At 37.2% G+C, this 13,224-nt stretch overlaps 1 protein-coding gene across 5 annotated transcripts in view; it reads left to right on the top strand.

Moving 5' to 3' along the window:
* NPHP3 (nephrocystin 3) overlaps positions 1-13,224 on the top strand; it is a 52,116-nt gene that overhangs the window by 16,976 nt on the left and 21,916 nt on the right. For all 5 annotated transcript variants that reach the window (XR_004677390.1, XM_034994787.1, XM_034994778.1 and 2 more), the window contains exons 10-17: positions 686-789; positions 1,810-1,924; positions 2,179-2,322; positions 2,805-2,902; positions 3,824-3,926; positions 4,334-4,416; positions 6,271-6,409; positions 8,342-8,506. Coding sequence is in view for 4 of the 5 variants with exons in the window: in XM_034994787.1 (XP_034850678.1) it covers positions 686-789; positions 1,810-1,924; positions 2,179-2,322; positions 2,805-2,902; positions 3,824-3,926; positions 4,334-4,416; positions 6,271-6,409; positions 8,342-8,506 (951 nt within the window). In the remaining variant the exon portion in view is untranslated. The remainder of the gene's footprint in view (positions 1-685; positions 790-1,809; positions 1,925-2,178; positions 2,323-2,804; positions 2,903-3,823; positions 3,927-4,333; positions 4,417-6,270; positions 6,410-8,341; positions 8,507-13,224) is intronic.

Here is a 13,224-nt window from a genome sequence, read left to right as displayed (position 1 = left end):
TATGTTTATGTCCTGGTTCTACCATTCGCTAACTCTGGATTTTGATCATTACTTAGCTCTGAATTTTGACTTCCTTGTCTGTAAAATGAGATATTTAAAGATGCTGATGAATTGACCAGCCTATTGCATTAACTACTATGGTATTTTCTTTATGTTTGACATTTTGATTCCTCCAAGCATTGGAATAATAGATAGCCTTATGATTTTTATCAAGTTTCCTAGCTACCCTAATCTTGGTTTGGTGAACTGCAGATGGTAAAGAACATGTGGTTCATAAATCCTAATCTTAACTAAAAATGTTTGATGTTCCTAAATATAGTTGAATCTCACTTACCTTTCATATGATACAAAGTTAAGCACATGTCTCAACATGGATAATCGCACCATGAGGACAAACACTAATATACTTATTAACCCGGACTGAGAATGTTGTAAAACCCGAGGGAGATCTCAAGTTTTGTCTCTCATCCATTAATTGACAGCAATACTATGTGTAGAAGAAATTGGGGCTCATTCTTAGGTTACTACTTTGGGCACGTTTAACCAGCCATAAAAAGAAGCAATCATGATGTTGACTAAAAGTAGATTTCATTTTCTCTATTGATTTCAGAGGGTAGTCAGAGTTGGCTCTAGAATTCTCAGAGGCATGTGCTTCCTCACAATTTAAATTCATTTTTGTTTCTAGTATTACCAACGCCTTAACGATCTAGTGGCAGCCCCAGCACCAATTCCACCCCTTCTTGTATCTGGAGGACCAGGTTCTGGAAAGTCCCTTCTCTTATCAAAGTGGTATGATGCAGTGCAATTAAATTGTTGTTACCATTGTCATCATTTGAATTACTTACCTCATTCGACAAAATGTATTATTGCCTGTCTGCCTTCCTGCATGGCCTGTACTAAACACTGAAAAAGCAAAAAGGTATAAAATAATAGAGTCATGCCCTGAAGTGTATACAATTTGGATGTTAGAGAGGATCTAGGATGAGAAAGGAATAGGAAATAGGAGCATTTTGATTGTGTACAGTAGTTACGTAGGTCAGAGCTAGGCACGTGCTATGTAAAGGAGTGGTCAGTATGGAATGGAATTAGGTGAACTAGATATACAGGGGATGTGCCTGTGTTTTCAATTACTAGCTTCATCTGAAAAGTTTTGTTGAGATTTTTAATATTTGAAAGAAGGCAAAGACAGACTGTTTAGAGTGAGATAAGTCATAAAGAACATCAAAGTAAAGGATGACCTGTATTATGAATGCAAAGTCATTCTTCAGATTAGGGACTAAGGTTTATAGAAGTCGATAAACTCTCTTTTACTTTCATTTTAGTTCCTATTATTTAAAAACAATCAGAATATTGTCTTTCATAATTATGATTTACATTAAAGAGTTGGCATATGTTGTTTCCTTTTTACTGCCCTTTTATTTAGTGGGAAATAATATTTTTTTGGAAAATAATATTTTTGTACTTAGCAAAGAAACTTTTTTCCCTCTAATATATTTTTAATTAAAGGGTAATGTTCACTTCACTAATACCTTAACCTCAAATGTACACTAACCTCAAATGTACACTATATTGGTTTCCATTAGTTAATTTCAATTTGTAATTAAAATGAATCTATAATTTTTAAAGGTTTATTTAAAAGGATCTAAAAGTGGAATAAAAATGGAAATTTCCCATGTTTATTCAAAAGTGATTGACCACGTGATTGCTGACAGTTGGATAGCATTTGATGTTTAATGCATTGTGAATCCTTTTTTTTTTTTTGATAATAAATGAGCTTCATCAGTCTTATAAAAGGTCTTTTTCTTTCAGGATTCAGTTACAACAGAAGAATTCCCCTAACACGCTAATTCTTTCTCATTTTGTGGGAAGGCCCATGTCAACCAGCTCCGAGTCCTCCTTGATTATTAAACGACTAACTCTAAAGGTATAAGATGCCATGTTTTGGAATTGTCAGAATTTTTATTTAGAATCAGAAATTGTTGGGGCTGAGTACCCAATAATTTTCAATTTTCAATATTACCCATTTGTTTTAGACTTGTATAACGTTAAAAATAAAACTTGATGCAGTTGGGTCCTCTTGGTTACTCAGTTTTGGTTTTAAAAGCCGGGATAGAAGTGTTTCCCACCAGCTGTGAGAAAGTGTAACTACTTGAATTCGTATGTGTTCTCACCTTGCAGTTGATGCAGCACTCTTGGTCAGTATCTGCTCTGACATTGGATCCAGCTAAGCTTCTGGAAGAATTTCCACGCTGGCTAGAAAAACTCTCTGCCCGTCATCAAGGCAGCATCATCATCATTATTGATTCTATAGATCAAGTTCAGGTACTGTTTTCACTTTGTAACCTATTGGTACTCTCAGAAAGAAACAGAATTATCAGTAATGGCTATAGCAGGCCTTTAAATATGTTGATGGGAAGAAAATGTTGATGTTGTTCCTGCTATTTCTGCTTAATTTCTAGGGAGGAAGAACGTGGATAAAAAATGTACCTTATGCCCTGGTATAGACATTAGTATCTTATTGGGAAAGACCAATTGAATGAACCAGTTAGCAAAAATTGTTCATTTTGACATATTTTTAGGGCCTTAACATTTCCTTAAGTGTCCGTAATTCATATCAGCTATCATAGTATTTTGCCACTTGTTCTTTTAATATCCTGAGATAAATTTATCATCCCAAAACAAGATTGTATCCTTAATAATAATGAGAAACTTAATGAGAATTTCATTTTACTTGGGGAGCTATTATCGGGTTGTTTTGAAATATTTTGAATTAATAGAATGAATTTTGTTTTTATATTTTTAAGCAAGTTGAAAAACACATGAAATGGCTGATAGATCCACTGCCAGTGAATGTAAGAGTAATTGTTTCTGTGAATGTAGAAACATGCCCTCCAGCGTGGAGGTACGATGCTAACTTTAGTTCTTTCAGATTACATGAAATGTGTTAAGTACAAACAAGGAAAGGTTTTGGATATGTGTTTGTGCTTTCATGTTTTTCATGTAAGTGGCAGGGAGGAGGGGAGAAGTGGATGGATTCAAGAGAAAGTTAAAATCCACAGGCTTTGGTGGGAGGTTAGGCCTGGGATGACATTTACAGGTGAGAAAAATAGGGAGAGGGCTGGGCTATGAGTAATGGACCAGACACCTGTTATCTTGAAATATGTGCTTACTTTGGCAGTCCTCAAAAAAGGAATACAGTGGTTGAATTCTGTAGGGCAGTGTTTCTCAACCTTTTGTCCCCTTAGGAACCTTTTTAGACACTTTCTTCCTAATTACCTCCCTCGCCCCTAGAAATTTTAATACCATCCATATGCCATATATCAGTTTATGTATAGAAACAGATACATTTACATTTGTATATTTGTGCTTTATACATAAAAAGAGTAAGATTCTTTTTCCCCACCCTGAAACAATTTTCAGTACCCTGTTGAGAATGGATGTAGCAGGATGATTACATTCCAATTGGATTACAAGTAATTTGTGGGCAAATATTACCTTGTACTATTCTTCATAGGTACTAATATGTTTAGTTTTATTCCTAGTATAGAACATAGAACTAAAAATATTTTACCACCTTACTATCTAATGTATATTACTATTTAAAGTCTTTGGTGGGATTAATTGCTGAAAGTAATGATATACACGTTAGAATGAATCAAACAATAATACCTAGTAAGATTAACAGAGATTAGTTTTGTTGGTTTTATAAAGGCAATATAAAAAAATTAATTCTTGTAATGGATTTTGACTTGTGATTGGGTAGATTACAGCTTTTATTGTTTTATTACAAGAGAATTTCATTTTTTTTTTCTTTGAATGAAAGGTTGTGGCCTACACTTCATCTTGATCCTTTAAATCCAAAAGATGCAAAATCTATTATAATTGCAGAGTGCCACTCTGTGGGCATTAAATTGAGTAAAGAGCAGGTAAGTATTTTTAACTTTGTTGCTCTTTTACTCTCTACAGCTTTCCTATAAAACACCTTATATGAGACTTAAAATTCAATATAGGAACTCTCTATTGTGTTAAGGAAAATTGGAGTTTCCTAATTGTTAAATGCATTGGCTCTTAAACTACTAACAAATATAGAAGAAGCAATAAAAAGCATTTGGGGCTTAAGTTTTACTTTGCTGTATTATACTAAGCAGGAATGCTAAAAGCGAAAGAACATCTGCAGTCCACCGCTGCGTGGCAGTGATGCTACTGATGAGGTGGTGGGAACCGTGTCATTTCTGCCAGGGGTTTTTGTTGATGGCTCTGTAGCAAAGACCGTTTCATTCCAGGGTGGTGTTGTGTTTTTGTGTTTGTTTTGTGTTTTGGCAAACTGGTGCAGGAGAAGAAGCTAGAACGACACTGTCGTTCTGCCACGACCTGCAATGCCCTTTATGTCACCCTTTTCGGCAAAATGATCTCACGGTAAGTGGTGGCGATGTTACATGATCTGCATGTTGTGTTTGCTGCAGACAGCTTCCTCACCTTGTGAAACTGGACGATCATTGCAGCAGTCTCTGTGAGCCACTCACATCAGATTCTGTTGATTCTAACAGTGATACTAACATCCTTGTGGGAATGTGACTCGTGACTGCAGATTGGTGATAGCCCGTGCGCTACAAGAACGTGTTGGCTGTAGTTGTCTCATTGTCATCACGCTAACTGTTTACCTGTCGGGGGTTGCCAAAGAAGGCCATCTTTGCCCTTCTTGGGGCCCCATGAGTGCTCCTTGTCACCTGCTTGAGGCCCCTAGCTTTGAGAAAGTGAGGGACAACTGAGGCAAACACATGCTGTTTTGGGGTGTCCTTGAATATTAGTAGGTAGGTAGTAGGAATTTTTAATTGTCTCTGTTTTCAAATCCTGATAAACCTTTCAGCTTAAAATAGATTCTTCAGTTCCGGATACCCTTTAGTCATTTGCCTTTAAATAAGCCCTACAAAGTGTCACTATGTTTCTTCTTCAGTACAGCCTCACCTTACTTTGTCTCTTCACAACCAGAGGCAAAAAAGATGAATATGGTTTTGGTGATCATCACAATGGACAGTTAATCCTACTACAACTCATATTCTAGACACTGAATCTAGTACTCTTGGCTCTTAATTCCACATTCTCATCTTGAGCACCAGATTTGAAATGAAAACATCTTCTAAAATTTTGAATTGCCTATGATATTCCCACTGTCCTCCTCCACTGTCTCCAGTTTGGGCAGTGCGTCTGGCCTCTGGGAGCATCAGAAGCTGGCCTGAGTGCAGTTCAAGAGCAGGAGTCCCTTTCCACACATTCCATAGTATTTATTGAATTTAGCTATTTTAAGAGCATCGACACAAAATAAGCAAACCTATTAGAATCTCTAAAAGTGAGAAAGAGAGTTTTATTCAAGCCCAAGTTAGGACAGCTGCCCGGGAAACACAATCTTCACGGGGAAGATGGTGCTCTGGAGAATGGACAGGTCTTACAGGGCTATATACCCTTTTTTACATTTTGTGAAAGCTTGAAAGATTATATAGTCAGGAATCCTGTGTTTTAACATCAAAAAATGCAGGGGGTAGGAGCATTGGTCCATATCTTAAGGACAAGAGAGTTTTACTTTAGGCCACTCATTTACAAGGCAGATGTACAATGTGTGCTTGGTGGGCCATAAATCAGGCTTTTGGTTTAAACAAAATTTATGTATAGTCATGTTGATTTAGAAAGAAATCTGAAATGGTTTCCCATATATATTAGGCCTTTAGAAAGTTTATTAGGCCTATAGAGAGGGACTGTAGACCTTTTGTTTGTTTTTTCTTCTCTATGTATCTTCATATTTAAAAAAGAAACTATTGGTAAATATTGTGTAATATTTTAAAACAAACCACCCTATTTACTGATTTTCTTTAGCCTGATGTCTCCTAAATCCTGGCTCTAAACAAATTTAACTTGCATGGCTAACTAATAACACTTATTTATAATTATTTTCCTGCTTCCTGTATGTAGGTAGCATGTTTCTAGATGATTAGAACCACTTCTTACTCATTCTGTGTTCCCATAATGTGCAGTAATTGCTTGATGCATAGTAAGTTTCCAGCATGTGTTTACTGAGTTGAGCTAAATGGGACACTAAAATAAAACTGATGACTCTAGCAGCCCCATAAAACTGTCATTTTCCTATATCATGTTTTGTTGAATTTCTGTTATCATTTAAAGTATAAAAAATAGAGACCACATTGTTTTTATCTACCCCAAATTTTTCACAGATGTTGGCTGTTTGTAAGAAATTAAATCTATTCTCAATTCCAACAGTGCTGGGAGAGCAGGCAATTTAGATAAAATCCTTCATCAGTGTTTCCAGTGTCAAGATACTATTTCATTATATAGACTTGCTCTGCGATCTATCCAGGAGTCCATGGCAAATGATATGGATAAAGAACTAATGAAACAGGTAAAGGATAATAAACTTATAAAACTCCTAAAATTTTGCATTTGTGTGTGAATTGAAGAAAATAGTAATTATTTTTAAATTTGTACTCAAGTGTGTTTTAAGCATATACAGGAAGGCTAGCTGCTGTAGTGTGCTTATGGCCAGAAGTGATAGCTCAAGAAATTTGCATTTTCCTGATTATCATTGAGATTTTTCATCTGTTCATGTTTATTGGCTGTTCTTTTTTTTTTTTTTTTTTAAGATTTTATTTATTTATTTGACAGAGAGAGACAGCCAGAGAGGGAACACAAGCAGGGGGAGTGGGAAAGCGAGAAGCAGGCTCTCCGCTGAGCAGGGAGCCTGATGCGGGGCTCGATCCCAGGACCCCGGGATCATGACCTGAGCTGAAGGCAGTCACTTAACCAACTGAGCCACCCAGGCGCCCCAGCTTGTTTATTGGCTATTCTTGTTTCCTCTTCTGTGACTTGCTGATTCAGGCCTTTTTATGTGAGTTTTAATTGAGTTGTCTTTTCTTAATGATCTCCAGGAGCTCTTAAACATTCTGCATACTGAATACAAATCCTCTGTTACACAGTTTGCAAATAAATACCTTGTTCTGATTTGTTTCTTGTCTTCACTTTTTGGTATCATTCATTATACAATGTTTTATTTTGATGAAGTCAGATTTATCAACAGTTTCTTTTATGGTTTATGCCTGTTATATCTCATTTTAAAAATCTTTTATTATCAAAAAATATTTTGTTATAAAAATGTTCTCATATAAATTTTTTCCCTTTAAAATGTTTTACACTTTTGTTCTTCCTGTATGAGTCCTTATGGACTTATTTTTGTTTGATATGTGAGGAAGGAATCTACTTTTTAATCTTTTATCATATGGCCAGCTAATTTTACTAAATAGTACATCTTTTCTGATGATTTGGATATCACACTCACAAATTAACATGAGTTTGTTTTCTGAGCTCTTCTGTTCCAGTTTTGCTTATTCCTTGCCAATACTACAGTGTCTCAACTATTAGAGCTTGAAAGTAAACTTTCATATGTGGTTGGTCTGTGGGCTAATGTTTTCTCATGCACCCCTTCACTGAAAGTACAGCTCTTGGATTCCTGGTGTTGGCAAGCTTTCTAGTTCCAGCTACTCACCTTACCGGGTTTAAGGGCTCACCTTCCATCCCTGCTGTGGCTGTGAAAACCCAAGCTCTTAAATTACTGAGACTGCTGCCTGCTGGTACCCTCACTTCCCCCAGGGACAGCAGCTCCAGCACTTAGCCCTCTGATGTTCACTTTCCTATTCATTTTTGGCACCTGGTGGATTTCCCTTTATTTTTTGCAGGTTCCCTATGCTTTTAAAGGTGTTTTGTTACATGTTGTCTTATGTTAACAGGCATTTATAGTAGAAGAATCGTTTTCTTCTACCATTTTCCCAAAATTGGAACTTTGTCATTAGTTTTAATCCATTTCCTGAGGTTTTAATTTTTTTTCTTTTTTAAAGATTTTATTTATTTATTTGAGAGAGAGCACAAGTGAAGGGGAAGGGAGGGACAGAGGGCAGAGGGAGGGGCAGACTCCCCACTGAGCTGGGAGCCCAACATGGGGCTTGATCCCAGGACCCCAGGATCATGACCTGAACTGATGGGAGATGCTTAACTAACTGAGCCACTGAGGCACCTGCTGAGGTTTTAATTTTCATCAAACTTTTTTCTGTGTATTGTCTTTGGCATGCTAGATTTGCTATATATACTATCTTATTCCTGATTAATGCCTTTTGGAAAGTGTGTTTTATTCTAAGAAATATGTTTCTTGCTTTACTAAATCATTTGAACAATAAGTTTGAATAAGAAGCTAATCACCTTAAAAGAGTTATAGAAATTTTAATGGCTGTTTATTACTTGTAGAGATGGCTTATGATCATTCTTAATTCATTTCTCTACCTAGATTCTGTGCCTCATAAATGTTAGTCACAATGGCATGAGTGAATCAGAACTGATGGAACTCTACCCTGAGCTGTCCTGGGTTGTCTTGACCTCCCTTGTTCACAGTTTACACAAAATGTGCTTATTGACTTATGGTTGTGGCTTGCTCAAGTTTCAACATCTACAGGTAAATGCTTTTTTTTTTTTTTTTTAAAGATTTTATTTATTCATGAGAGATAGAGAGGCAGAGGCAGAGGGAGAAGCGGGCTCCCCACGGAGCAGGGAACCCGATGCGGGACTCGATCCCAGGACCCTGGGATCATGACCTGAGCCGAAGGCAGACGCTTAACCGACTGAGCCACCCAGGCGCCCCGGCAAATGCTTTTTTAATAAGGTTTTTTACTTATAAATGTCAACATACTGGGAGATAGTCCAAGATGCTGGAGAAGTAGGGACCTTAGTTTCATCTGGTCCCAGGAATTCCACTAGATAGCTATTAAATCATTCTGAACACCTGCAAACTCAACTGGAGATCTAAGAAAAGAATAGCAGCAACTCTACAAATAGAAAAGTGACCACTGCAGCAACTCTACAAATAGAAAACTGATCGCTAGGGGCGCCTGGGTGGCTCAGTTGTTAAGCATCTGCCTTCGGCGCAGGTCATGATCCCAGGGTCCTGGGATCGAGCCCCGCATCAGGCTCCCTGCTCAGCCAGGAGCCTGTTTCTCCCTCTCCCGCTCCCCCTGCTTGTGTTCCCTCTCTAGCTGTCTCTCTCTGTGTCAAATAAATAAATAAATAAAATAAGAAAAGCGATCACTTTCTGCAAGAATGACAAGATGGAAAAACTCACCTCAAAAAAGAGAACAAAATGCCAGGGACCTAATCAGTCTAGACATAAGATGGCATAACTAGAGTTCAGAATAACGATTATAAAGATAACTAGGTGGGCTTAAAAAAAGCATAGAAGACACTAGAGAATCCCTTTATAGGGGGAATAAAAGAACTAAAATATAATCATATTGAAATAAAAAAGGCTATTAATGAGACGCAATCAAAAATGGAGGCTCGGACTGCTAAGAGAAATGTGGCAGAAGAAAGAATTAGTGATATAGAAGACAAAATGATGGAGAACAAAGAAGCCAAGAAAGAGAGAGATAATTACTGGATCACAAGGGGAGAATTTGAGAGTTAAGTCATACCATAAAGTGAAACAATACTAGAATAATTGGGGTCCCAGAAGAAGAGGAAAGAGAAAAAGAGAGGGGCAGAAGGTATATTGGAGCAAATTATAGTGGACAACTTCCCTAATCTGGGGAAGGAAGTAGTCATTCAAGTCCAGGAGGCACAGAGACCCCCCCTCAAAATCAATAAAAATAGGTCAGCACCTTGACATGTAATAGTGCAACTTGCAAACTTAGAGACAAAGAAAATCCTGAAAGAAATCCGTAACCTACAAGGTTAGAAACATTAGACTGGAAGCAGACCTATCCACAGAGACCTGACAGGCCAGAAAAGACTGGCATGATGTATTCAGGGTGCTAAATGATAAAAATATGCAGCCAAGAATACTTTATCTAGCAAGGATGTCATTCAAAATAGGAGAGATAAAAATCTTCCAGGACAAACAGAAGCTAAAAGAATTTGTGATCATTAAACCAGGCCTGAAAGAGATATTAAAGGGGATCCTGTAAGCGAAGAGAGCCCCCAAAAGTAACATAGATCAGAAAGGAACAGAGACAATCTACAGAAACAGGGACTTCACAGGTAATACAATGGCACTAAATTCATATCTTTCAATAGTTACCCTGAATGTAAATGGGCTAAATGCCCCAGTCAAAAGACACAAGGTATCAGACTGGATAAAACAACAAGACCTATCCATATGCTGACTGCAAGAGACTCATTTTAGACCCAAAGACACCTCCAGATTGAAAGTGAGGGGGTGGAAAACCATTTATCATGCTAAGGACATCAAAAGAAAGCTGGGATAGCAACCCTTATATCCAACCAATTAGATTTAAACCAAAGACTAATAAGAGATGAGGAAGGACACTATATCATACTTAAAGGGTCTATCCAACAAGTAGATCTAACAATTGTAAATAATTATGCCCCTAAAATGGGAGCAGCAAATTGTATAAGCCAATTAATAGCCAAATTAAAGAAACACATTGATAATAATACAATAATAGTAGGGGACTTCAACACCCCACTCACTGCAATGGACAAACCATCTAAGCAGAAGATCAACAAGGAAACGGCTTTGAATGACACACTGGACTGGATGGACTTCAAATATATATACAGAGCATTCCATCCTAAAGCAACAGAATACACATTCTTCTCGAGTGCACATGAAACATTCACCAGAATAGATCACATACTGGGTCACAAATCAGGTCTCAACTGATACCAAAAGATTGGGATCATTCCCTGCATATATTCAGATCACAGTGCTTTGAAACTGGGACTCAATCACAAAAGGAAATCTGGAAGGAACTCAAACACTTGCAGGTTAAAGAGCATTCTAATAAAGAATGAATGGGTCAACCAGGGAATTAAAGAAGAATTAAAAAAATTCATGGAAACAAATGAAAATGAAAGCAGAACTGTTCAAAACCTTTGTGATGCAGCAAAGGTGGTCCTAAGAGGGAGGTATATAGCAACACAAGTCTTTCTCAAGAAACAAGAAAGGTCTCAAATTCACAACCTAACCTTACACCATAAGGAGCTGAAAAAAGAACAGCAAATAAAGCCTAAACTCAGCAGGAGAAGAGAATAAAGATTAGAGCAGAAATCAATGAAATAGAAACCAGAAAAAAACATAGAACAGATCAATGAAACTACGAGCTGGTTCTTTGAAAGAATTAATTAGATTGATAAACCCCAGGCCAGACTTATCAAAAAGAAAAGAGAAAGAACCCAAATAAATAACATCATGAGTGAAAGAGTAAGGATCACAACCAACACCAAAGACATACAAACAATTTTTAAGAGCATATTATAAGCAACTATATGCCAACAAATTAGGCAATTTGGAAGAAATGGATGCATTCCTGGAAACTTATACACTACCAGAACTGAAACAGGAAGAAATAGAAAACCTGAACAGACCCATAACCAGCAAGGAAATTGAAGCAGTAATCAAAAAAATCCCAACAAACAAGAGTCCAGGGCCAGATGGCTTCCAAGGGGAATTCTACCAAACATTTAAAGAAGAACTTACACCTATTCTTCTGAAGCTGTTTCAAAAAATGGAAATGGAAGAAAAAACTTCCAAACTCTTTCTATGAGGCCAGCATTACCTTGATCCCAAAACCAAAGACCGCACCAAGAAGGAGAATTACAGACCACTATCCCTGATGAACATGGATGCCAAAATTCTCACCAAGATACTAGCCAATAGGATCCAACAGTAGGATTATTCACCACGACCAAGCGGGATTTATTCCTGGGCTGCAAGGGTTATTCAACATCTGCAAATCAATCAACATGATACACTACATTAATAAAAGAAAGAACAAGAACCATATGATCCTCTCAATAGATGCAGAAAAAGCATGTGACAAAGTACAGCATCCTTTCTTGATTAAAACTCTTCACAGTGTAGAGATAGAGGGAACATACCTTAATATCATAAAAGCCGTATAGGAAAAGCCCAGAGCAAAATCATTCTCAATGGGGAGAAACTGAGAGCTTTTCCCCTAAGGTCAGGAACATGACAGAGATGTCCACTCTTACCACTGTTGTTCAACATAGTACTAGAAGTCCTAGCTTTAGCAATTAGACAAAAAAAAGAAATGAAAAGCATCTAAATCAGCAAAGAAGTAGTCAAACTCTCTAAACAAATGCCATAATAATGTGGAAAACCCAAAAGACTCCACCCCAAATTCCTAGAACTCATACAGGAATTCAGCAACGTGGCAGGATATAAAATCAATGCACAGAAATCAGTTGCATTTCTGTACACTAACAATGAGACAGAAGAAAGAGAAAGTAAGGAGTCTATCCCATTTAAAATTGCAGCAAAAAACATAAGATACCTAGGAATAAACCTAACCAAAGAGGTTAAAGATTTGTACTCAGAAAACTATAGAATACTCACGAAAGAAATTAAGGAAGTCACAAAGAAATGGGAAAACGTTCCATGCTCATGGATTGGAAGAACAAAAATTGTTAAAATGTCTATGCTACCCAAAGCAATCTACACATTCAGTGCAATCCCTATCAAAATACTGTCCACTTTTTTCACAGAACTGGAACAAATAATCCTAAAATTTGTATGGAACCTGAAAAGACTCCAAATAGCCAGATGAATGTTGAAAAAGAAAACCAAACTGGGGGCATTACAATCCCAGACTTCAAGCTCTATTACAAAGCTGTTATCATGAAGATGGTATGGTACTGGCACAAAAACAGACACATAGATCAATGGAACAAAATACAGAACCCAGAAATAGACCCTCAACTCTATGGTCAACTAGTCCTCAACAAAGCAGGAGAGAATATGCAATGGAAAAAAGACAGTCTCTTCAACAAATGGTGTTGGGAGAATTGGACAGCCACATGCAGAATGAAACTGGACCATTTTCTTACACCATACACAAAAATAGACTCAAATGGATGAAGGACCTAAATGTGAGATAGGAGTCCATCAAAATCCTAGAGGAGAACACAGGCAGTAACCTCTTCACCCTTGGCCACAGCAGCTTCTTGCAAGACACATCTCTAAAGGCAAGGGAAACAAAGACAAAAATGAACTGTTGGGACTTCATCAAGATAAAAAGCTTTTCCTAGCAAAGGAAACAGTTGACAAAACCAAAAGACAGCCGACAAAATGGGAGAAGATATTTACAAATGTCCTATCAGATAAAGGACTAGTATCCAAAATCTATAAAGAACTTA

This window comes from Mirounga leonina, unplaced genomic scaffold (assembly GCF_011800145.1).
Source record: "Mirounga leonina isolate KUSES-001 unplaced genomic scaffold, KU_Mleo_1.0 Mir_115, whole genome shotgun sequence".
Classification (NCBI taxonomy): domain Eukaryota; kingdom Metazoa; phylum Chordata; class Mammalia; order Carnivora; family Phocidae; genus Mirounga; species Mirounga leonina.
Note: the sequence above shows the minus strand (reverse complement) of the source record. Positions and strands in the feature narration are given on the sequence as shown.